The sequence below is a fragment of the Sylvia atricapilla genome, chromosome 10, assembly GCF_009819655.1.
Source record: "Sylvia atricapilla isolate bSylAtr1 chromosome 10, bSylAtr1.pri, whole genome shotgun sequence".
Taxonomy (NCBI): Eukaryota; Metazoa; Chordata; class Aves; order Passeriformes; family Sylviidae; genus Sylvia; species Sylvia atricapilla.
In genome coordinates this window covers 6961753-6987873 of record NC_089149.1, presented here as the reverse complement: position 1 = coordinate 6987873, position 26121 = coordinate 6961753, and the positions used below count along the sequence as shown (strand labels likewise).

The following is a 26121-nucleotide window of genomic DNA, read 5'->3' as shown; positions in this document are numbered from 1 at the left end:
GCATGCAAAGCTACAATGGACACAATCAGTAAATTAGCTCTTTCATAACCTAAGCACAGAAGGCATTTTTTCTTTCTGGATCAAATAAATCCTTCATAAACAAGTGCTGGTGAGGCACAGGAGATGTTTTTGATGTCACATATCATACACATTTGCTCCTGGCAGGAAAGGAGGGAACTTGCTTTCAAATTACCAGTGCTTAAAACGCTTTAGATGTTCCTGCTTGCAGTGCGGGCTGATCCTCAGGGTGGGACGGGCTGTGCTGTGGCCTGTGAAGGCAGCACAGGGAATCTGATGTTGAACATCTCAGCGCCAGTGGTTAAGCAAATGATGTCAGTACTCCTGCAATTGCCAGAACCTTGGGTGATGGGGAGTTTCCAGACACTCAGCAGAAAGAAAAATGAGTTGAGTCCAACAACAGATTACAAGACATTATTGAATTACTTTGCAGACTAAAGTGAGGAGGAGAATATACTGTGGAAAAAAAAACCCAAACCCTGCAGACTAAAAGGTCGTTCTGAGGCAACAGAGAACAGGTTGTTAAAATAGTTTAAAGTAGTCTCAAAAATGGCTATTAAAATGAATTGAATTAAATGTTTCCCCAACTGTAGCTGGCAGCCTTAAGTTATTCTTTCTGCTTAAAATAGAACCTTGAGCCAGGTAGTTAAAATATAAATTCTTCAAGACTGTACAGAGCAGTTATTCCATTTGCATATGAAAAGAGCTGATTTTTCATCCTAACTAAAATGAAGTGATAAGAAAGCTGGAGTGATTGAAATAAATTGGAGCCCATCTCAGAAAGATTAGTGCTTTCATAGGCAGAGAATAGATACAGGTCAAAAATTCATTTTTTAGGCTTTGGATATTTCTATAATATTCTTCAATTGGGAAAGCTCCAAGTGGAAAGATTAGCCAGAAAACTGATCAAGAAAAGGAAGTAAATCTCGGGTTCTTTGTGGCCTAGTTTGAAAGGAATTAATTAACAATTCAGTAAATGAAGACACCAAACTTTATCCTCCACCCAGTATTCACTTCAGTGCTTTGGGAATGGTTTTAAGATGTCAAACTTTGAGATTAATGAAGATTTGCAAGGTAATTCTTTCTTAAGAAGGTTTAAAGTTGTCTATGCCGTTGGGGAATCTTTTAAGAATAAAGTGTTGAGTAAAATAGCTTTTTTACTAGAGAGGGTCCAGATTCCCTTGTAGTGTTTGGATGTTTGCAGACCTTGCTACCTTTTCTGTTATTCAGGAAATTAGATTTGAGTTTTTGTCTCAATAATTTCCAAGTGCCATAGGAACTATGTTTTAACAGAATCTTTCTAATCATTAGCTCTGTTTCACCAAAAATTGGTGGGTTCGAACTTTTAAAGAAATGCCAAGATGGGGATTCAGATCCATCCCGTACTTATATTCATTAAAACAATTGTTTTATCAACAACCATCCTACCGGTGATGAGTTAGAATAAATAAAAATAAAAGCAAGACGGTGCAAAAACTTCCAACAGAGCAGTGTCTCAGAGATGGAAAAAAAGCTGTTTTGTTATTTTCTTATTCCACATTTCTCTGATTAAACTGCAGATGCTACATTGTTTGGTGAGCTTATGCATAAGAAATTTTGTGCTGTCCTTCCCAGCATCATTTTATTTACAACACAATGTCACATGAACCATCTGCTGTATAATGTACTGCTTTGAAGCATCAGAGCACATTACAGCTAAATTATGTGACAATAGGAGGGAAAAGATGGGATTAATTTGTTCTAGCCATGGAAAGCATATTCCAGGACCATCAGCTTTGTGGTTCCCATGAGTACTGGTTGCAGCCCTCTCTGTACCTACAATTTTCCTGTCTCACTATTTAGACATTTCTTTGGATGGGCCTGAAACTGGCCAAACTGTATTTTAAATCAGGAACTAGGAACTCGAGTCATTTTATTTGATACTCTTTCAAGACACAGTGGGAATCTCTGCCTTGATAAACACTTTTTATCTCTAAACTTCAGTAAAAACTTCAGATTTTTTTCATTTTCCAGAAGATATCAGCTAAGGAAGTTTCACCTAGTTAAGCACACAAGTTTAATTTACTGTGTCTTCCACATCAAAAAGTATGGTAATGCAGTAATTCAGAGAACAATGACAGAAGCTTTCTTATTCATTGGTCAGTTAGGAATATTGCAAATTACTTTTTGGCAATAAAGGACAGGCAAAATTCTGAAAGTTATGACAATAGGTAAATTTATAAATACATCCCCTGCCCCCCTTTCATTGGATCATAGGAAATAAAGAGCCTGGAAATATTTTGCTTCCCATTTGTTTAACTGCTTCAGCATATTTCTAAAATACTAAGAGTAAAAATAGCTTCTTTGACAAAATGCAGAATTTTCTGCTTGGAAGCAGTCAGATGGTATGAACAGTTTTCCTGGTTGTCATTCCTCTTAACTGCTGCAGATGATCTAAGAATGTGTTAAATGTGTTCAACTGGTCTGAAAACTTTTGGTTCGTGCAAAGTTCTTTGCCAGCCTTAAGGTGGCAAAAAACATTGAAATGAGGTTAATTGGCAGCGGTGGTGTAGCAAACAGAGTTAAAATTAGATCTAGGAGCCTTGATCCAAAGCCAGGTTCTCAGAAAGCCTCAATATTGATTTAACCCTCCTGCCACTGAAGTTAATGAAAAAAAGGCTGCTAATGGCAGCTGAAATAGAATTAGGCCTTCAGCAAAGACTGTAATATTTACAATATTTAAATGTGTGTAATATTTACAATGCTCTTTCTCAGGGACATTGAGCTGCTCTGCTGTTGACAGTGGTACCACAGCACTGGGTCACTGCCTGGTCCAGGGACTCAGTGCAGACTCCTGTAGCATTTTCAGGAACTTCTGGTGCTGAATGTCCTCAGAAGGCTGTAGCCTGGCCCAAACAAGCAAATCTTTCTTTATCATTGCAAAATGACTGCTGGTCCTGTGTCCAAGCAGTGTAGGATGGGCTGAGAGAGGTTGTAGCAAAGCTGGTCTTCTCCTCACTGCATTTCCCCTCCTCCTTTGCCTCTGCGTAGATGGACATTCAGAGTGGCTACCTGAGTGCACAGCTGGCTTTTTACATGGAGTGTAAACACAGTGAACCCCTGTGAGAATTATAAATATATAATTGAAACAGCAGAATTTGAATTTAAGATGCAAATCCACTTATATGCTTGCTTACTGTCTGCAGAAATATGATTTGATGTTTCTGTACCATTGATCCATAAGGAATTTTTGTGGGGGAAAATGCAAGCAAAAATTCTAATATAAATATCCTACACACACACACATATATAATTATTTCTATAAATTAATCTGGCTAACCAAGGCCACTACTAATTGGTTTTCAGTAGGTTTTTTTGTTTCATTTGAAAGTAGTTATTTGTTTGTTAGTTATTTGTTTTCATTTGAAAGAAAGGGAAATTTCCACTTTTTTACTTCATGCTAAATCTCAAAATTATTGCAAGTTAACATGATCACATAATTTTTATTTCAGTGCAGAGGACATTTGTGCTGAATGAGAAGCAGTTGATGGAGTTATCTGTTGAACAGGAACTTTTTAGGGATTCAATTGTCTCTGGTCATGGCTGGTAAGATTCAAAGAGAAAAATCTGATTCATTATCCCAGCCTTTTCAAACCCTAAATGGATATTTCAGTAGAATCTCACAACTCTTCATATGAATGTATTTTCTTCAAGTCTGGAATGAGAGCAGGTTCTCAAGTGGTGTAACAGAGTGGTCAGGGGCAGTTCACTTCTATTACCTGGAGTGAAATCTCCTCTCCAAGAGTGAATAATTTCCTCTTTATTTCCTTTTCCACAGAAGAATACAGCAGATACCTTCACAGATCCAACAATTGCGTGATTCAGACGATCCTGAATTTCTTCCTGAATGGAAGGCAGTATACTTTCCTCATCCCCAGCAGTTCAGGAGGGTTGTAGAAAGCCATGTAATCACAGTCTAAGCTCTATTTTTCCAATCATGCCTGGCTGTGGAGCTGCCTTGTATTGGAGTTGTCAGCCTTGTACCAAAGATTCACACAAAACTATCTGGACCAGTTCATAAAACCTTCAATTAATTTTGATTAGCACCTTGCTCCTCAAATGATTCTGTCTAAATCTCAATAGATTTATTTGTGCTGTTGTCTTTGATATAAATAAGCTGAGAAACTGTGCCCCCAGTGCTCAGTTCACTGAAAAACACTGGCTATATCCTCATAGGAATGGGAGAATTTTGGAAAGGCTTGTAGTGCTCTGCAAATACTCTGCTATGGATCTCCTTTTCGGAGTTCCATGACTGGTGTGTGGAAGCTGAAAAAGTAGCACCTTAATTTGGATTCTCCCCTTCTTTAATTCTATTTCTATTTCTTGGCATCATTTTCTAGTAGCCACAGTTGTTCCCTCCTTCTGGTCGTTGCTAATCTCATTCGTTGTCCTAAATCTCATCTGTTTTTCATAATTTCTCTTTCCCTTGTATGTGCATTTTCCCCCTCCTCTTTGAGCTGAATGTTAATCACACTGTAAAATTTTAGAATCTCTTGTAGGTTCCTCTCACCAGCAGAGTATACAATGCAGTATTAAGATTTCTCCACTGTGTCAAAAATCCCAATTTGTATTACATCCTTTATGCAAGCACCCTCTGTCTGATCTTCGGCATTTCTTTCTCATAGCTGAAAATGATGCTGAGTATACCCAAGTAAGCAATGCTTGCTCTCTTTCAAACTCTTTATTGTTATTCTTTTGCATATGCACTTAGTTGATTTTTTTCCCTTTCTTTTCTTTGTCCAGGGGACTTGCAGCATTAACTGCCTTCAAATTTTGTGTAACAATTTGCTGTTAGCATCTGTAAGATGAAGTGTAAGGTTCTGCAAATCCTGCTTCAAGTAGGACATACGCTGCCTCTGAGATAAAAAGTTTTCTGTTGACAAAATGCATTCCAGTTTAAGAGATGAAATTTAATTATCTGGAATTCCAAATGGGAGCTGTAGTATTTCAGTCCATGGGATTATTGATAGAAATAATACTGCTCAGCAAAATTGACACTCAGACCATCAGTAGAAAGGAATTCAAAAGTTAAAAAAAAACCCAAAACTTTATTTTAAAGTTTTGGTGTTTATTTTCTCTTCTCCTCCTTTTCTTACAGTCTGACACAGAGTTTTGGGATAAAATGCAAGCAGAATGGGAAGAAATGGCTCGCAGAAACTGGATTTCAGAGAACCAGGAAGCACCAGGGCAAGTGACCATCTCAACCATTGAGAAGGTAGCACCAAGTTTTTATTGCAATACACCCCCCCTGTGCAAATTTGAAATAAGCCTCAGATCTTCCAAGGAACCCAAGGAAACTCTTTGGACATGGAAGCTAATTTTAGCCCAAAGAGCTGGTCTTCTTTAACTGCCTGTGGGTGGGGCAAATTTAGAAGACCTTGCCACAGTGAGAATATGTTTGGACTTGCACACAGCTTAAACTGAGCTGAAAGGATCACAAAGCAACTGCTGGATTTATGGGCCCTTTTGAAGACAGGCACTTCAGGAGAAGCACCAAATAAAAATGTCTGGGCTGGCACACTCAAACAATGTTGAGGATAGAAATTATGGAGATTCCATCTCTTTTCTTCATTCCTTCCACTTCGTATTTTAATTTGGTTTCTATTACGTAGCTGCTGTTACCACACACCCTTTACACTGCAGTGACAGGAGAAAAAAGGCAAAACTTAAAGGAATGCTAAAATAAACTCAGGTGCTTGCAGCACTGTTCTGTATCTGGAAGGTTAATTGAAGATTTCAGGACTTTAACTGAGCAGCCACGAGGTTATGAGCACTGCAGCTGCTTGGGGCGTGTTCTTCACCACCACATTGGATGTCCTGGGCTCAGAGGTTCAGTTCTGCTCATACTCAGGCACTGTGAGTTGTTGACATTTTCTTTGATGGAGAGCCCAGCATAAGCACCAGTAAATATAACTTTAGAGCTGAAGTAAAAATAAAGAGAGCAGAAACATAAATGCCCGGTGATGTGACTTTTTACACTTTTTGTCATTGAAATTCCACGGGGGGAGCTTGTGCCATTTCCACAGAACAAAGGTTGTTTACACCCAGTTGGAAAATAGTGAGTCATTGTATGTTTCTAGACTTGTCATTCCCTGGAACTTGTCATTCACCACGGGTCCATTATCTCTCTTCTCCAGGGTTATTATTTCCACACTGACAATCCCTTCAAAGACTGGCCCGGTGCTTTTGAGGAAGGACTGAAAAAAATGAAAGAAGGTGATCTGCCTGTTACAATCCTTTACCTGGAGGCTGCAATTCTCCAAGAGCCCAACGATGCCGAGGTATTCACTGCTGTGCCTTTTCCTGGCTGAGGAAAAGGGAACTCCCTTCAGCAGGGGATGATGGAATGATTCCTGGGCTCCAACCTTTGCCAGTCACGACTGACGGAAACATTGGATTCTAAGGGTTATGAATTAGTGTGTGCCTTTAAATAGACAACAATGAGTTCATCACAGGATGAGCATTTTGCTTTTGAAATATGGTTGTTTGAAATATTTCAAACCTTATGATCATGTCCTGATGTTTTCAAACTATCTTGTAAACATTGCTATCAAAAAGATGAGTATATTTGATTCAACGAGACTGTTGAAAAAGTTTTTAGTTACATGAATTTCTTCAATGTTCCTGTTTTCAACTAGTTTATATTTAAAGTCTGGGTTTGTTGTGAAATGTTAAAAATATCTATACTGTATCTAGGGCTCATTGAATCTACTGCTATGTTAAATTAAGCAGCATATTTCAAAAAAGCAGAGAATCCCAAGCTCCCTAGAAACCACTAATCTATATAATATACAACTAAATAGTTCTTCTTCTCTATTTTCCATAAAATCGTAGCAAAATTTAAAAGGTACAGTAACTCAAATTTAAGCAATCATCATGTGATTACACACTGAGAGAATACCTACACAATCCTTGACTATAAATATTTATTAGGCCCAAAGATGTTCAGAACTTTATTGATTGGGACTGTTGGTGGGCACACTGTAGAAAAATCTGCGATTAGTGCTGGACTTATCTACTGCTTTTCCTCACTCCTGTGTTTAACAGTGATATTGGTTGTAATTCTGTTTGCAGTTGGAAATATTTAACAAACCAAATGGTTATTATTTTTTGCAGGCCTGGCAGTTCCTGGGTATAACACAGGCAGAAAATGAAAATGAGCAGGCAGCCATCGTGGCCCTCCAAAGGTAGAGGGAGATGAGTCCTGAATCTGGGGTCTGATGAGTGTTGGGTAATGGACACCGGGGGATATTTAATGTCATTCCTGTCTTGGAATGTGAAGCATTTACACAGCAGAGTAGAGCACTGACACAGATATAGAAACTCCCATTGACTTCAGAGGGATGACTAGTGATTAATATTTCTGTTTTATTAAAAAAGTGCAATATTTCATGGAGTAATTCAACTAAATGCACAAAAAAGAAGGCCTAATAAATATGAGTTAGGCATGATGCAAATGAAGTGCCTTTTTTACATTCCAGCCACTTGGCATATTTTCTGTAGTCCATCCTTAAATTAAGAGGTTTTCTTAATTGGAATGAGCTCCCTTCAGCTGCTGAACTGACAACATTTTTAGGTTGATGGAGATGTGAAGATCACAGAATTCTTGTACATAAAATGTGAGCTCCAAAAACCCAGCATTATTATTATTATTATTATTATTATTATTATTATTATTATTATTATTATTATCTTTCTGTAACGGGTTTTTATGTTTCCATTTGAAGCAATATTCAATTGCATCAGCACTGATAACAATAAAGTTATTTCACCTAAAGATACTCAAACTTGTTTATATGTCCCTTATTAGTTTACCTAGATAGAAATCCAAGGGGTTGCCTGAGCTTGCTCATCCCTGGGTTTCAAAAGAGCAACAGTGATGATTGTGATTTTCTCCCCATAGATTATTTTGGAACAATTCGAGAATTGTGCTTGGCTGCTGAAATATCTCAATACCTTTTTTTTTTTTTTTTTTTTTTTTTTTTTTTTTTTTCTGCCTAGGTGCTTGGAACTGCAGCCAAACAACCTGAAAGCTCTGATGGCCCTGGCTGTGAGTTATACCAACACTGGCCATCAACAAGAAGCCTATCAATCCCTGAGAAACTGGATAAAGCAAAATCCAAAGTACAAGTATATAGTGAGAAGCAAAAAAGGGTCCCCAGCACTTACCAGGAGGATGTCTAAGACAGCAGATGAAAGGTAAATGCAGTGGAAATCCTCATGGTGGGAATACTAATGATATCCCTCAAACTGATGGTGCCTGCTATGTCCCTTTGTTCTGTAGAAATCCAGCCTATTGTCTGTAATAGCAGGAGAGGGAAGCCAACAGAGAACATTTGCTTTAATGACTGAAAGCTTTATCTTTTACACCATCCCTGGAAGTTAAAAAAAAAAAAAAAAAGCTTCTCCTCAACTCCCATTGCTTTCCTCCATCCCTGTCTCCTGCCTTTGTATTCCCAAATTCTGCACCCTCATCCTTCAGCTGCTTTCACATCCATACCAAGCCTTTATCCAGCTCAACCTGTGTGTGTTTTGCCTACTGTTTTCCCATATCCCAACACAGCAGAATCCAGGAATGAGCCATTTTGCAGTGCAACGTGAGTTCACTTAGAATATTGAGAGGTGGCACCTGCTTGTTTAAAAGCTCTTCTAGTTCAAACCAAGAGACAACACAGTCATTTGATTTATCTTCAGCCATCTTAAATAACAAAAAATTAATGATTTGGCAGCCCCTCATCCTGATTTCAATAAACAAGTACCTCTGGACTGTGAGATGCACAATAAAGTCATTAAAGGCATAAACATGATTTAGAGAACCAAAGCACTCAGGCTATCTCACTGCTTGTCATTGTGAAGACAGGCCTTATGTTTTACCCTCATCACTTACAAGTCCTGGGTTGACAAGATAATTTCGTATGAGCAAAAATAAAATATGCAAGTTCTGCTTAATTGCTAAGTGTGTTATTCCACTTTGACTTCATCCTGCTGGCAGCTGGTGCTGTCAGTGCAAAGGTTTTAAGAAGTGGGCACAGAATTCTTATGTTTTGGCATCTTTTTTAAGGGTCTTGGCTGGTCCTTTATCTATTCCTCTTAAAAAGTACTACTATTTTTGCCAGTAAAGAACTGTTTTATGTCTGAGATACTCATCTAATTTGAATAATTTTGATAAACCTTCATGTCATTCCACTTGGGTTCATGGTTGTGCTTTGACCTCATTTCATAGATGATTTTTTTAATTTCAGATGTGAGTTTACAACAGCACCCTGAAGTAAACCTTTGCCATGATGAAGAAGCTCGTTTACAAATTTTAGGAGTATAAAACTTCTGATAAATCCACTACCAAGACTTTAATTTCAGGCTATGCAATCAACACTGAAATATTTGTAAATGACTGCATGGTGGACCTTTAAGTTATTTTTCTCCCTTGTCTAAGTTATTTTTCTCCCTTGTCTAGCTCATTACTTGAAGAGGTAAAGGATTTGTACCTGGAGGCTGCTCATCAGAATGGTGATATGATAGACCCTGACCTGCAGACGGGACTTGGGGTTCTTTTTCACCTGAATGGAGAATTTAACAGAGCAATAGATGCATTTAGTGCTGCTTTAACTGTTCGACCAGAGGTACCTTTTATACTTTTACATTTTTTTAAAAAATAACTTTGCAGGCCAGTTCCTTTTTCCCATCTGGATCAGGCTATTATTAATGACATGCCACTTCTGCCATTAAAAGTGTAAGGCCCGAAATAGAAATGTTAATTACAAGACAGCCCTGTTCAGAAGCAGATTTATGCATGCCCAATTCCTACCTGTGTGCTGATTAATGGTATTGGATATATAAAGTTACCTTTGATCACCAGTCAGAACCTCACATTCCTCGTCAATTAAGATACAATAGCATTATTTTCTGCAGTCCCTCTTCCTTTACAGGCAAAAATGAGATGGTCTGTCTGGTTTTTGACAGCTGCAGTAGAAAACTCCTTTTCTCCCCAGGACTACACGTTGTGGAACCGCCTTGGGGCAACCCTGGCAAACGGGGATCGCAGTGAGGAAGCTGTGGAGGCTTACACACGAGCTTTGGAAATCCAGCCTGGCTTCATCAGGTCCAGATACAACCTGGGGATTAGCTGCATCAACCTAGGGGCATACAGGTGAGCATAGAAAATGTGGAGACACAGTCAGCCATCACAATACCAAGTGAAAATTCATTTCCAAGCTGGCACTACCCAAGAAAAAAACCAACCAGAATATGACTGCATAATCTCAGCTGTTGTAAAATGGTCATCACTTTTTACACAGGACTAAAAAGCAGTTTTGTAGCTCTAACTGCAAGTACTCTTATAATCAGTGGGCTTGTTCTTGCACTTAGAATTAGTCTTGTTCTTAAGAGCTTTTGCAAAAGAAAATATATGAGCCTGTCTTTAAAAGGGAAATTTGAGTTAAGCTGCTTCAAGTAGTTTATGCCATCAAAAACATACTTCAGGAATAAAGGTGATATTCCAGAGTCCAGCTCTCAGGTTAGGACAGGGAAGGTGAAGGGGAGCTTTGCTGCAATGAAGACAGACCTCCCAAATATTTGGGTAGACTGAGTTTTGTGTTACCCCAGGCCATGCTTGATGAAAATCAAGCAAGAACAACACAAAGGGACTGATGGACAACATTGTAAAACAATATATTTAAGCCTGATATGGAACTTTAGAAAGTTTGCCAGTGGTTGTTAAGCAAATTATATTGCTTGTTTCTTTTTTTTTTTTTTCTTCTCCTTCCCTACAGAGAGGCTGTCAGCAATTTCCTCACTGCTCTCAGCTTGCAAAGAAAAAGCAGGAATCAACAGCAGGTTCCCCACCCTGCTCTATCAGGCAATATTTGGGCAGCACTTCGGATTGCTCTGTCTATGATGGACCAGCCAGAACTATTTCAAGCTGCCAACGTGGGTGATCTAGACATTCTCTTAAGAGCTTTTAATCTAGAGCCGTAATAAAAAGGATTCAAAAATTGATTGAATTGTATTAGGAAACAGAGAACTTTTTTATTACTCATCTCCAAATGACCATATTTTCCGAAAGATCATGACTTAGATCAGTAGGGGAATTCCTTCAGATATTATTCATAAAGGAAAAGTTCAAAAGCACAAAAAATAGTGTAAATAGATTCAAACTCAAAGGGTTGAAATGAGCTGTGGCTAATCAGACAAAGCCCTGGACTAGACGAAATAGCAATTTCTGAAGAATCTTCATCCCATGCAAGCTATATCTCTCTATATACATACAGCTGTAAAAAAAGAAAAGTATCTTAAGAAGAAACCTAGATAATGGTTATTGCACGTTAGAATGGCAAGCAGTGCATCCAAGGAACCTGCTTAGTAGCTCATTGCACTATGCTGACACCACTTTCCCCCACAGTGGGGACTCCCTGTCCTTTGGTTTCCTTGATGAAAAATCTTCTCAAGGTCCGTTTTTAACACAGCTCTGAAAATAGATGCATGTTAAAAGGATGTGTTTTATTTTGAGTTTATTTATTAGCTGGCAATCGATTTTTTGCTTCCAAAGGTACCTGGATTAATTTGGGCCCAGTTCTGCAGGCTCATAAGCCATGTGCAATATCAAGAGGAACATAGTCCATGGAGGGCTATGGCATGAGCCCAGGTACATTTGGGGAAGCCAAGGGTTGCCAGCAGAAGAGGACATTTGCACTGGAATTGTTACTGTTCAAACCAGCTGTCCTTGATCTGGGGCAGTCTGAAGGAGCTCGTGGCAGGGTCTGCACCTTTGTACTTATGCACTTTAATCTTTCTTCTTTGTAAAATAGTGCTATGCTTTTATTTTAGTCACCAACAATGGAGTGTACAGGATGGCTTTGTTGGCAGAGAGGACCAAATATCATTTCCTGAAATGTGATGAGAGGGTTTTCAATATTTTTATGTTAAAAAATGCAAAGACAATATAAACTGCATTAACAGCTAGGAAGATTATTATATGCATCCATCAGGTACTACACATATACATGCATGTGCATGCACATACATGTTGTATGCAAGTGATGTCATTTCAGAACACAACAAGCTACAGATATTCATTGGAAATGAAGAAAAATATTCCTAGGAGTTACTGCCTGCAGACCATGCTCAAGGGAAAGCTTTCCTTAAAGAAACTGGTCTGTACAATGCTTGTAGGATTGAGACCAAGGCTTGATCCTGCTGTTAAAAGTCTCCAGGACGTCCACGATACCAGAGAAAATGCTCAGACAACCTGAGTACATGCAGCTGCTTACAAAAGTGTATATAAACACACTATCTTCAATTTCCCTGGCTGGATGGATGGGGAGCAGGGTTGGGACACTACCAATCCCTCATGAATGGATTGATTCAGCTACAATCAAACACATTTGGCTCAGGGTGAATGTGTCAATCAAAGAAGGAAGAGAAATTTTTAGGAGGTGATTTTCAATTGCTGATATTTTAAGTATTTTTTCTTGAGTAGTGAAAGATTAAAAAGTGTAATTAGATGTGTTGATCTGTGGTCAGGAGTTCAATGTCCAGAGTAGCTACTGTAATGTGTTAAAGTGGGAGAAATAGCACATTTCCTATAAACGACATTAGAAGAAAAATCCAGCTCAGAGAGATAAAAAAAGAAATCCAACTGCACAGATCACAGAGAAAGATGCTCTGTGGGAGTTGGACAGTTTCACCAGTACCAACCTAAAGTTTCTTCCAGCTGTCTGTTATTTTGAGCCAGCATTTAAAGGAAAATTCCATGTAAGACAGTGTAATCACTGCATCTAATCACCATCTATAAGTTGTTAAATAAAAATAATTGTCATTAGAAAAACAAAAGGTTTACCTCTCACTCTGTCCCACAAAATAGAGGTGCCAAAACAGCTGCTGAAATTTTTTTAAGAGTGCTTTATTAATTCATTGTTTACACATATATTCCTGTTTATCTATCAGGTGTTTCGTAACTGATTCCTGCAGCTTTGTCTAAGGATGGGAGTGCCTGGGAATGTCACTTTAGCTAAGTGGGCTGCTGTATGCATATCTGCTGACAACAGTTTGCTCTTTTGCTTTGACAGCGATGTGTGATGACAGCTCTTTATTGATAAGGCAGAGCAGAAGGTGCAGTGCAATTGAATCTGGGAAGTGATAAGAGAGAAGGGAGGCAGCTTTGAGAAGAGGCTGTAAAGCAAAGGCATATGTGCTTAGATTTTGCTTGATGCCCTGCCATCACACAAGTTCTTCTAGAATATCCTTTGTGCTGTGGTGTAGGATAATCGGTGCTTACCCAGAGGAATTAGCTGTTCAGGGACTTTATTTTCATATCTTTGAAATTAACAACAAAAAAAAAAGTAATTCTCAGAGTCAGAATGACAAGGGATATTTGATTCTCATGGCAGTTCACTAAACATCTCCTCCAGCCCGTGGATGAGTAACACAGAAATCATTAGGAAAACCTTATGCAAGCCCAAGCCTCTCCATAAGGAACAGACCAACTAGGTAGCTTTTGATTTATCCTGGGATGCACTGCTGAAAACTACATTTATCTGCTGAAGTATGTCCACACCCATGGGACTGGCACGAGCTGTGTGTGTAACCCTGAGACAACTCCCCAGGGCTGAAATCTGCCTTCCCAAGGGAGGCTCAGCCCCCAGCCCATCCCAGCCTGCTGGACACCACATGGGCACAAAGCCTGTCCAAAGAGGGGCACAGCCTTGGAGATCATCCCAGCTGCTCTCTGCTGCTGTAGGTAGCCTATGGCCAGTCAACCACTGACTGAGGCACAGGGAAAGGCTAAAGCAGGGCAGGTGACAGGGGACAGTGGCCCATCTCACACATTCTGGACTGGTCGGTGTGGGGGACTGGCTGGAGACCGAGCTCACCTCACTCTAACAGGTCAGGCCCAGCAATTCTTGGGACTTCTGGGCACTTCTTTAGGATCCTGGGCTTTATCATCCTCCTTTAGCCCCCTCTGCCAAGCACTGCCAGTGCAGCAGGCGGGATTAGATACAGCTTTGAGCTGACCCCCTCTTGGCGTTCGTAGAATATTCAGGACAAGTTTGTATCTTTGCCTGAAACAGCAAGAGGAAACATGTGAGGAGGCTGCAGCATATTAACAACCTGAATAGAAAATTTATCCACTTGTGCTTCTAACCAAGCATGAGGTGGGATAAATCAGCCGGGTGCTGAACAGTAGCAGATTGAGCCTGAGAGTGAGAGACAGCAAATCTGGGTCCTGTTGTCAGCACTCCCTGGGAGCTCGACCAAGGCAGAGCCTCCTGCCACCCCTGACGTGCCCAGGTGTGCAGGAAGGAAGATGGGAAGCAGCATTCCTTGCACTACCTGGGAGCAGGGGATATCACTGTCTCCCTGCAGGGGAGAGGGGAGCACCCCCCTGGGCAGGAAGGTAACTCAAACACAACCTTGCTCAGGTCAAGGGAAGCAGTTGCATGTACAGATTACCAATTTCAGCAGAGGAGAGACTCAGACACTTCAAGATGCTGTAGAGCATCCATGAGGTGAGGCCCAACTAGAGTGCTGCAATGGTGTATCACCATGTCCCACCCCTGTTTCCCTTTCTTGTTACTCCTCTCTTTTTCCAGAGGTGATTTATCACTGCCAGGTAACTGATTCCAAGTTTTTGAATCCTTTTTTTTTTCTATTTTATATTTCATGCATTTAAAAAAAAATGTTTTCCTAGCCCCAGCATGGGACAGTCCTTGTCCTCTGCAAAGCTTTAGGAATAGTTATGACCTAGAAGCCTGATCCATCAAGCTGCTGAACCCTGAAAGTCTGCACAAGAGTGCTCAGCACTTTGCATGGTCAGCTCACATGCAGGTATTACCAGGAGAGGGCTGGCTCTGGTACCACCGCACGTGCTGAGCAGGCACTGGAATCACAGGGAGTGTTCAGGGAGTGAGGCTTTGCCCCGAAGGCAAAATGCTCATTTCTGGCTGACCTCTTTAAACTGGAATGACCACAGGAGCCTTGTGGCTACAGACTGGTTTATGTCAGCTTGAAGAGCCGATTTGACTTTTAGGCACACATACAAACATATCTGTATCTAGTGGTGTTTTCTTATGATCTGATAAATCACAGCACTTGTAAAGATATCGAGGGGGAGGTTCAAATGACACAAAACCTCATATGACAATATTGCATGCGAGTACATTAACCAGTAACCACTATGCAATATTAACCCTGAGCATGCAGTAATGCTACCTGAGCATGTGTTTAGAGAATGCATGCAGAAGGCTCACACATAGGGTATTCTTAAACTATTGTTTTGTATCATCTGTGGAACATTTTACAGGTCTTTTGCATCTGCCAGACTCAAATCTGAGTTGTTCATATTATCCGGAACAGGCTAGACCAAACACAGAGCCCTTTTAAAATCCCATCCTTAGAATTCACTTTGTGTTGTGGGCTTCATGTTTGCTCCAAGTGCTAAATTAATAACAGACATCTGTATAACAGCTTTTGCAGACATATTTTAGTACCCTCTCAAGAATTAAAAAGCTGTATCTGCACAGCTTTCACAGCAAAAGCTGGGTTGTTTGGATTTTCACATTTTCATCTCTAGTCTCAACCACAGAACAGCCAGGTATCCTAGGAACATCCACAGAGCATGGGCCTCCATGGCAGAAATAACAACTGCTGTCCTTTGGCACAGCCAAAGCCTGAGGCCTGAATCATTGTCTGTTGGAGCCAGTGAGAAACAGAGCAAACCATAAATTGGTTGTAGATCTGTTTTGCCCAAACATGCCTCTGCAAAATGAGATATATTCATTATTTTCGCATGAATTACCTGCACAGTTAAAAAAAAAAATGTGATTTCTGGTCACCAGTGTTGTCAGCTTAGCAGTTTGTACAGTGAATTTATGTAATAAATGTTAATAATATACCAAGTATTCACAAAAATGGTAAGACAAAATGCACTGCACGTTGTGAAAAAAAAAATGGTGGATATGCAATACAGTATCATCTACTATTCAAATCTTACCTAGGCTAGAATCAGATTCCTTCATTATGGTTCTGCTGGTTTTTGGACTGGTGAAATAGATCAGAGAACAGGAGTGCCATGCATGAAGAGATCACTGATACTGAACAAACACAGGCAAAATGAAAACCAGGCATGTCAGAGAATCCATGGGAAGCTTCAGAGCCTCAGCCCACAAAGTAACAGGCATCAGGCAAGGTAAAGAGACAGAAGGAATCTAAATTTTCCTAAAATATGCTGTAACTTTACAAATGCTTGCAATATGTGACAGCCCATTGAGCAAGCTTGCATGGTCAAGATTTGATGTGCTTTGATCTCTTTTCCCCTTCTACATTTACAGAATGCCATCGACATTGGCTAAACTTTAATTTAAATATCCTTTTTAATATCAGTAAGCTATTGTAAATTCAGAAAAGTAAAAAAAAAAAATTTATAAATATATTTTATATATCAGAGTATAACATATCTAGAGTAAAATAAAACTATATAGTTTTGAGAGGCATTCTGTGTGGCTTCTTCTATATGCTGTAAACCGTTTGAAAAACCTTTGCAATCTTGCATCAGTTCTTTTTGGCTTTATTTTTAAGCCGACCTAGAGGAAAGGAGCGATTACAGGGTTGGCAGATACTTTCACCTGGGCCATCTGAAGAGCCCTGCTGCTGCACACACTTCCAGTGCCCCCTGAACTGGTGGTGTCCTGGGGCAGTGCAGGGCAGGGCTCAGCAGAGGTGCCCATGTGGGAGCCCAGCCCGACACCTGAATGTTTACATTCCCTTACAAAGGCTCACACTGACCCAGGTTCACAACCTGAATGTAAAGAACATACCAGAGGGGGAAAAGGTCAGTTCCTTACTACAGGTAACTCTGCCTCTGTATGCTTAGTGCATTATCAGCTGTGTATAATATGAAACACAGACCTATAGTTTACTGATGCTTTAATTTGGTGTTTCCCTGCACTGCTCCTTTAAAAGAATCTATCAAAAAAAATAATAAAAAAAGAATGATGTGCATATTGGATGTGTTAAATTTATTAAGGTCATAGATGACTATTTGCAAAGCACCACACTTAATGTAGTATTTTTGTACTGTAATGGAAGCATGCCTTCCTTGGGTTCTTTTCCACATATTAAATTGTATTTATTTACCTGTATTTATAACTGTGCGATTTTTAAATATGTTTTAAAAATAAACTTTGTCTGTGGCTTCAAATCTTTCATAAATCTCTTTTCAACTTGAAAAGGGTGTTGACTTCAATGACTTAAACTGAAAGGAGGGATCAAAGTCTCCAGCTGAAAGGATTTTTTTCAATGAGCTCTTCTCTCCTATTGTTTACCAAGTGAACACGCTTCTCAGCTCAAAAATTAAGTCCAGAAGACACTTTTGTTCTCATTTTTCCTAAATTCATTGTTTCTCTGAGGCAGAGTTATTTTTAGAATTGATTTTTATTTTGACATGTTGATCAATGATACTTACAACTGAAATTTATACCAGCTGAGGCCTGGCCCAGAGGGTTCTGCACATACAGCCCATATGAGGAAAATGGGGAAAAACAAGTAGGTAAGATTTTTTCCTGAAGACCATGCAATAATTAAAACAGAAGTAATGATATCACAAACCAACCTTTATGAAAAGCAAAGCCAACATGCAGTGACTGAAATCACTGAAGCAATTTCTCACATCCCACCGCAGGAGCTGGCTCTCAGTTCTTTTTCAGTTCCTTCATGGGATGAGGTAAAAGTGCTGACAAGGATGGTGTCATTCCTACTCTGTGTTTTTGCTGTGAGACACCAACATAAGCACAGCCATGAGGGATAAAAATCCCTGTGTGCTGCTGTGGACAGAAGAGCTGAGAGCCAACGAGGGGCTGTGACAGTGGCAGCACAGGGCAATGGAAAAAGCAGGACTCTCTCTATGGACATGGAGCTGCTCCAGAAAAACAAACAGAAGGCACAGCCATGGCTTGCCTGCAGGAGGAAAGCCCTGTCAGAAAAACCAGCTGGCTAAAACTTATGGCTTTGACCAGAACCTTCCACCAAGGAACAAAAGGGAACACAAAAACCACACTAACCCTCAGGTTAGGACAAAATTAAGTGTGGGCTCTTGACACTGGTGTGTTTTCTGGAAGATTTTAAGGCTAGTTTAGTTCTTTCTGCTCAAATCCACTGACAAAGCAGCAGCAGGAAAATCCTTTGGTTATGTGCTCATAGGGAACCCAAATCAGGAACACAGCACTGTTGTCCTAAAGCTGAAGACAGTGGGAGAACAGCAACAGTACCGAATCCACACACAAAACTGCTCAAAAAACACTGCTGAAGACATCTGAAAACATATTCACCCACTCCAAACAGCTGAAAACATCATCACCCACCCCAAACAACTGTCACTCATGCAGTAACTGTTCTCAATAAATTCACAGCATCTGTCTTCCACCACGGCTGTCAGTGCTGCCCTTATCCAGGTTAAGCTTGTAGGACACCTGAGGGACACAAAGGTGCTCCTTCCCACCTCAACGAGGGGGAGCAGAAGGTGGTAACTTGTCACTTATCCAATGCTGCCTCCCACAAACAGTCTGCAAAAGCCAGCAGGCACAAATCCTATACAGGAAATTCCTGGAAGTTCTGCACAGAGCTTGTTGGCTTCTCCAGGGAGCCACTCTCCCACCTCTTCCAGTTGCCACAAGGGGTGTGAACAGCGTGGCTTGAGTTGCCATGGTCACAAAAGACATCTGTGATACAAGAGAAACCAAAGACCATTAAATTTAGACTTCAGAAGCTCAACCATCTCTACATTTCATATCACTCAGTATGTCACATGTCCTCTACTTCTATGTGAAGAAGTGTCACTGAGCCCAGCTGATTTACCTCTTACCTCTCCTCCAGTTGCTGGTCCTGTGATCAACCCTCAGTCTTCTTATTCAGCCTATTGCATCTACCAGAGTCCCCAAAGTCACATTTCTATGTAAAGTCCTTACACGTGAGGAAAACAGGCTTCTCCTTTACTGAGCAGCAGAGGAAATTCCAGAATATGAGGAACTACAGACAAATAAATCAGAAATTTGGGGTGAAATGATAGCTATTGACTGTTCCACTCAATGACTATTAATGACTCAAACATTGCCAGCTCTTGTGATGAAAGAACATCACCATGCCTAAAAGTTAAAAACAAACCAATCTAATTTAAAGCCTGGTTTGTTTTTTTTGGTTTTTTGGGGGTTTTTTTTGTTTTTTGTTTGTTTGTTTGTTTGTTTTAATACACAGAAATGCCAGGAGTCACAGAAAATCAAGACTCTCACAAACCTCTCTGACCCCTGTGCAGGGTTTTTTAAAGTAAAACACCAAATATGACCACAAAGAGTGAGGGGCAGCATCAAAACACATTCTGTCTATTCCTCTTCAGTTCAGACAGGAATAAAGAAGCAAGAATCCACACAGTCACCGGATGTGAGAATATTTCTTTTTAATTTAAAACAGTTGCAACAATGTCATTCACAGCCTTTCTCATCTCAGACAAATACTCTCCAGAAAGTTAACAGTGCTTCAAGCAAACAACTCTGAATGGTGCAAAGTAAACCAGGACAGACACTTCCAGGATACAACAGTAAAACCACTGAAGAGTGAGTAGAAATCAGACACCAATCTCAGCCATTATGGTAGGAAGAGCGACAGGAAAAACAATAAAATGTCCAGTTACATATTTTGCATAGACTTCCAATGCATGAAAACAGCCAAGAGGATAAAAATGGCTGCTGCCAGGATGGAGAACAAAAGGAATCAGTTGGAGGTTTCTAAAGAAATCTAATGAGTTCTGGATGCATCCACATTCTGAATGTGTGTTGTGACCTGGTGGAGGCTGCCTGAATCAAAGCACTGGGCTGATTGATGTTGGTTTCACTTACACCAAAGTCAGTGAGAGGTAATGGCACTGAACACAGTAGAGTTACAAATGAAACATCTACACTTGTTTTAAAACCACAGCTCTCAATAAATTAATTTGTATCCTAATGATATTTTAGCTATGAAGATTAAATAGGAGTTTGTGTCTACATGTGTTTTGGAGACTGAAGATTGTGACTCAGAATGAAGAGTCTGTGGATCCAGCATGCTGCTAGGAATGAGAGGAGATGAGGAAATCAAGGAAAAGTTACTGAGGTTTTAATTCCTTCCTATCTCCTAACCTAAATGTATCATACAAAAAAGTAAAAATAAGAGCATTATTTACTGCCAGGTCCTGGCTTGCCATGATTCTCAGGATAGATTGTCTCAAACAGCTCACAGTGATTTTTCTTCCTCCTTTTTTTTTTTTTTGGCCAAGAAGCTCCTTCAGCACCTGACACAGGGAGAGTGCCCAGGCTGTGCCCCTGGCACAATTCAGCACACTCACATTGCAGCAGGCACAGCCTGGCTGACCACTCTCTTTGAGTGGGGCTTCTGCAATGATGGAGTTTAAAAAAAACCCCAAGCCCACCAAAACTCCTCTGCCCCCCATCAGTTTACATCCTGCTCCCCCAGGTTCATGATGTTTCTTCTTCACACAAAACCCATCACGAAAGGGAGATGACTTAACCTAACTTGAAAAAAGGAGGGAGGCCATTGTTTTGAGAGAGAATAAAGTAATTCCTCAAGCACCTCACTGAAGAACTTCTAGCATATTTTTAAGTGCTACATTATAGAAAACCTGCAATCCTTTCCCCTAAACTGCTCCCTGCACTCCTGACCAACTTTGGTTTGGGCAGGTAAAACACAGAAGTGATGAACTGAAAAGAACTCCAGGATCTGAGCTGCTCCTATTCACTTACCACAGCCAGCCAAGGGCCTTCCCCTTTCAAACACCATTTCCACTTTATCACCTTCCACTTGTGCCTCCTGAGACCAGGCAGTTCCACAGCCATCACAGTTCTGGGATGCACCAATTTGCAAGATTCCAGCTCCATCCTTGAGCCTACAAAACCAGCCATGCTTCCAGCTGGGCAATGAACACGGGAGTTATTCAGCTGGCCTTTATTCAGCCAACATTTCCAAACAAAAAGGCAGCAGCCACCAGGTCTCGGTAGTTTCTAAATAGCCCTTTAAGTTCATGAGGCAAGAGGGAAGCTGCTGTGTTGAACTTCCGTGGAATATACATGGGAATTTAAAAAAAATTAAAAATTAAAGGAAGGGGAAAAAAAAAAGACCTTTCCTCCTTTTTCTACTGCCAGAATGAAAAAAGCCACACAGATATACAGAAGGTTTGCTCTTTCACTTTAAATAGAAGATGTATCACTGCATAATTTGCTGATCCCATTTTCAAACCTGTCACTTTCTGGTGAAGTTCTCAAATATCCAAAATCCGGAAGAAGAAAATAAATTACTGGCAGCTTTTATTTCATCCAGAACTGGTGGCTCAGTAAGCACAAGGCAGCTGAATCTCATAGGGGCCACTCATTAATGTGCCAGGACACTGCACTAATGTGTCCATAAGAGCTCTAAGTGCAGGGAGCTTTCCCAGCAATTAGACACCTTTACAGAATTATTGCACTGGAATTTCTCTCACAATCTCTTAAGATGAAAACCTGAATAAAATACCAACAGTGGTTTTTTGGCTCTGTGTGAGGCTTTATGACCAGAGGGAGAATTATTTTCCCCAAGACACTGCAGAAACTAAAATGCCCTTCTCATAACCACATGTTTGATTTGGGTTCTCTTCTGTAGTGTGTAGCTGCCTGAATTTTGCTATTAAAACTTGCAGGCACTAACTGCAGAGAAAATGTAATGGCATCTCTCTGGCTCTCTTGCAATCTGCAAAAAAGGAATTTTTTTTTGATTGCTGCAATTTATTTTGAGGGCCTGGTAACATTGTACAAGGCAACTTCAGCAACAGCCTCTAAGCAGTGTCCAACACTGTGAACCTTTGGGTTTCTTCTTTTTTTTCAAAATCATGAAAGATTTTGCACTCACCACTGCAATTTTTCTAGAATGAGTGTTTTCAAATATAATTTTAAAACCCACATATGTATTCTCACCTGTGAAAAACACTTAAATAACACAAAAAAAGGAAAAAAAGACATAAAGGCCAGCTCCTGCCTACCCATCCCATCATCCCTGCCAGAGATATCAAACCCCTTTTAGGAGGTGTCTGTTGAAGAGATCAGATTATTGACACATTTAAAGAAGTTTAAAGTTTAAAGAAAGCAAAAATGCCAGTTCAAGGGTGTTTTTTGTTGTTTTTTTGTTCTTGTTGGTTTGGGTTTTTAAGGGAGGGAGAGAGGGGTAAATCCATAAATCAGCAAACTTACTAAGCAATTTCCCCCACTCAGATATGAAAGTCAATGTCTAAGAAATCTTTAGCAGAAAGCAGGATTGCACTGCAAGTACTTTGTCAGATTTCAGATGGAATATAAGTGGTCTTGATACAAATTTCCTTGACATAAATATAATGGGCCACTAAACCTTTCTTTACCTCCTCCATAAGAAAACAAAATTTTAAAAGCAGCTTTACCTTTCCTGAGGGTGTGTATTAAATTTCATAGTCAGAAAGTCTGCTGCTTTTAGCCAGCTGTAATCCTGAATCTGTTGAAAGACTTTACAAAATGAACATTCAAGTGAAGATGAAGAAACCCATGTCTGCAAAAATAAAATACCTCTTTGGCAAAAAATGTACAGGGCACTGACAGGAGATAGCTCCTGTCTCCATTAGTCTCTTAGGCTTATGCATGGAAAAGTCAAATCAAGATACTGTACCACTGAATTCCAAGAGATATAACTTCAGCTGACTTTTCTCACTGCACTGAAAATAATCTCTGAAGTAAGACATTCTGCTTTGAAGAACAGCCACAAACCCCCTCCCTTCAAATGATTTCTCTACGTGATCTGGACTCTGGATGAAAACACAGGCTCCCAGTCACCAAAGACACAAACATTTGTTTGTGGTCTTCAAAGGACACACGGACAGGACAGGCAGGAGCTGGGCTGAACTGCTCTTGCTCAACACTGAAGCTTCCATATTCTCCACACACTAGCTGCAAACTCCACCAGAAATCCACATGGCCTGTAAGGTGTATAAATTTAAAACAATGTCCTATACAGCACCTAATAGAAATTTTCCGTCTAACACTTAAGGCGGCATCAAATGATTGGTTTTAAATACACTATAAACATCCCATATTTTCCTTTGCTTTTTGGCAGTCCAAGGGTTAAGGGGTCTTCTGTTGGTTTTGGATTTTTATTGTATGCTTTTTTTGGGCAGATTAAAAAGGCTTATGGCTTCTTAAGGCCAGGTGATAGATTTGAGGCCTAACTTGGTATCCTGTGGTAGAAATAAATGTAGCCCAGGTCTTTGGGAGGTCGTTCTGAGGCACAGACTCTAAGGTCATTGTAGATCACCCATCTGAAAGGGAAACAAGATTGATTACATTCCATGAGTATAAAAATCACCACAGGTTTACCAGAGACTTCTCAGACCGAAACCTCAAAGAGTTTAAAATCTAAAATTAGGCCTTGCAATGAGAATAAAGGATCACAGAAATGGCCAAACCAGCTGGCAGAGTCAGGAATTGAAAAGGAGGGATGTGCAGAGGCATGTGTAGTTCCAGCTCAAACAAACGAAAATCAGGGATTCCCAAAGTCAAACAATGGGAGCATATCAAAATCCCAGCCATGATCAGCACCAGCAACACTGGTATCAGCCCACAGCTCCATGGGTTCCTACTGATGGGCAACAAAAGGAAGTTGGGGACAGCTCAGATAAACTAAGCCAGATACCGAACCAATGCCCCAAACTGAATAGAGATTTGGAATGGCAAGCACAGGAGAGCCAATGGTACATTTCACCACAGACTTCAGTGGGATCAGAACTGACATCACATCTGTTACCATTTTCATTTCTTTGTGGAAAACCTACAGATGGTAACAGCCCATGTTTGCCATGAGCACACCCTGCTCTGTACAGATGCTTCAAACCACACACTTGCTCATCCCATGTGTCTCTCTCAGTTGCACTCACCTTCCTTCCTTTCGGAGGTGACAAACGTAGTGGCCACTCATTGTGGATGTTCCCATGTGGCTGATGAACCCAAACAGCTCATACCCTGTTTTAAGAAACAGAAATGGCCCTTAAATCTTTTACTGCTACCACTGCAATATGACTCCAGGGGAAATGTTCTTTCTTATACTGGAGAAGCATCAAAGCACTCCCAACTCAGACTCTGCATCCACAAACTCAGTTTCTCCAGTAACACTGCAGCATGATCCCAACTCAACCAGTGGCTCAGATTCACTGTCAAACATCAAACCAATCCAAATCAAACCCACAGAGACCTGTGAACATACAGCAGGGCTGTGACCACAGCCCCTACAAGGAAAGAAAACAGCAGATTCATTCCCAGTTCACATTGAACACCACAGAAAGTGCCAAACAGGGAGTTCATTCTGCACACAAATTAGCTATGTCTATATGAGTGATCACTGCTCTGTCATATATAAAAAACCAAAGAAGTTTGTATTTCAGCAGCCCATAGAAGAGAGGACAGAAAAGAAAGCTCTTCCTTTAAAACAAGGACAATTTTTATGCTTAAAGTCTCTGGAGAACTCAGCACTGGTTCTTGATCCCCACCCATTCATGCCATTCACCTGAATTACAAGTAAAAGGGTACATTCTTTCAGGATATTGCATAAGGACATGGGCCTGGATTTTGCTGGAGAGGGCTTTCTGGAGCCATTTTACAGAATCATGTTGGTTATCAGGATTTCAGGCATTCAGTAAAGGGTCTCAGTCTATAAAGGCTAAGTACCCCAAAAAAATAATTATTCCAAGTTTGGGTTGTTTTTTTTTTTTTTTTAACCTTGCAATAATCAATGTTTCCAATGTCTCCAAAAGACTTAAAGTTGATATTTGTAATGTTAATATAACAGTACCAATCACAGACCCAAAAATCAAATTGCCTGTTTTTTTTTCCTAGGACCTTTACCTTCAAGATCAGAGGTAGAAGTTTAGAACAGTTATTAGAACTGGTCACTAAAGACCCTTCAAAAAACTTTCTGTGACGTCCTTAGCACTGCCACCGGGCTTTTATACTCCAGCGCTGTGATACCTCCAGGAGGTTTTTCTCAGCTTTGCTTGCTGTACATTAGCCCCACCTTGTGGCATATTTAGCAGAAGTATGACAGAGAATCTCAACCAAAAGAAAACAAAACATGCAGGACACCAACTATACCTGTGGTATTGTGAATAAGGGACTCGGTTGGAGGGATTATCAAATCGCCCAGCAGACCACAGGAGGACAGAAACTCAGGTGGTCTGTAACAGCAGGGTTGTCTTTAGGATGCTCAGCCTCTGCAGATTTAAACATTCTAGCTTTTCTTTATCTTGTAGCAACAGAACAAAAAGTAAACCTAGGCCAGGACAGATCTGTGTGCTCTAGTAGCAAAAAACTATGGACTCGGGATATTCAGTGAGTCCAAGGAGAGAGTTTTCTGAGCAAACACAGCCCACGGAACTCAGCAGCCCACAGAGCTGGATCCAGCTCCAGAAACAAGACTGGAAGTAAATTGTCTGGATTGAGTCCAAAAACACCCACAATAACTACTTTCAAAACAGGAAGGAGCTCTATCAACAAGGTGGGTGTGATGAAACAAAATGACAGCCAGGTCTAAGCTGAAGCAGAACTTACTTCCAGGGCCATCTTTGATCCTGGGTCCCTCTGACCCTGTCTCTGCAAGGATATTGGCATTAGCATTGTTCTCCATATCCACGGTGTCCAAAGAAGGGTCACTTTCTTCCTCAGGGTCAGGGTGGCTGAAGATCCACTCCAGCGCACGCTCTAAGTTATTGTTCTGCCAGTCAAACAATCAAAAGAGCAGCTTTTAATACACTCTCTAACATCATGCTGCCACTCATCAGCCTCTGAACAGAGTAAGGATCATGCTTACAGCACTTAAAAATTGTAAGATACCTCTACCTCCCTGGAAATTAGCATTCAGCAAGCACTCTGTAAAAGCTTGGTATATGAAAAAGAAATACTCCCACAAATAAGACCCACTGCCCCAGGTTCTTATCTTGCAGACATCCAGTCTCCAAGCATCCAGGTTATTCTTCAACAGATATTA

General features: G+C 40.4%; 2 protein-coding genes across 2 annotated transcripts in view; one reads left to right on the top strand and one right to left on the bottom strand.

Moving 5' to 3' along the window:
* PEX5L (peroxisomal biogenesis factor 5 like) overlaps positions 1 to 17043 on the top strand; it is a 106557-nt gene extending 89514 nt beyond the window's left edge. Inside the window, exons 8-14 of the mRNA XM_066325790.1 lie at positions 5156 to 5272; positions 6195 to 6338; positions 7174 to 7244; positions 8059 to 8256; positions 9512 to 9677; positions 10047 to 10204; positions 10827 to 17043. Of these exons, the coding sequence (XP_066181887.1) occupies positions 5156 to 5272; positions 6195 to 6338; positions 7174 to 7244; positions 8059 to 8256; positions 9512 to 9677; positions 10047 to 10204; positions 10827 to 11031 (1059 nt within the window). The 3' untranslated portion in view covers positions 11032 to 17043. The remainder of the gene's footprint in view (positions 1 to 5155; positions 5273 to 6194; positions 6339 to 7173; positions 7245 to 8058; positions 8257 to 9511; positions 9678 to 10046; positions 10205 to 10826) is intronic.
* Positions 17044 to 22183: 5140 nt separating this feature from the next.
* The window catches only part of USP13 (ubiquitin specific peptidase 13), a 46319-nt gene continuing 42381 nt past the window's right edge, over positions 22184 to 26121 (bottom strand). The window contains exons 19-21 of the mRNA XM_066325785.1: positions 25686 to 25848; positions 24020 to 24104; positions 22184 to 23404 (exon numbers count right to left, since the gene is read on the bottom strand). Coding sequence (XP_066181882.1) covers positions 23311 to 23404; positions 24020 to 24104; positions 25686 to 25848 — 342 coding nt within the window. The 3' untranslated portion in view covers positions 22184 to 23310. The remainder of the gene's footprint in view (positions 23405 to 24019; positions 24105 to 25685; positions 25849 to 26121) is intronic.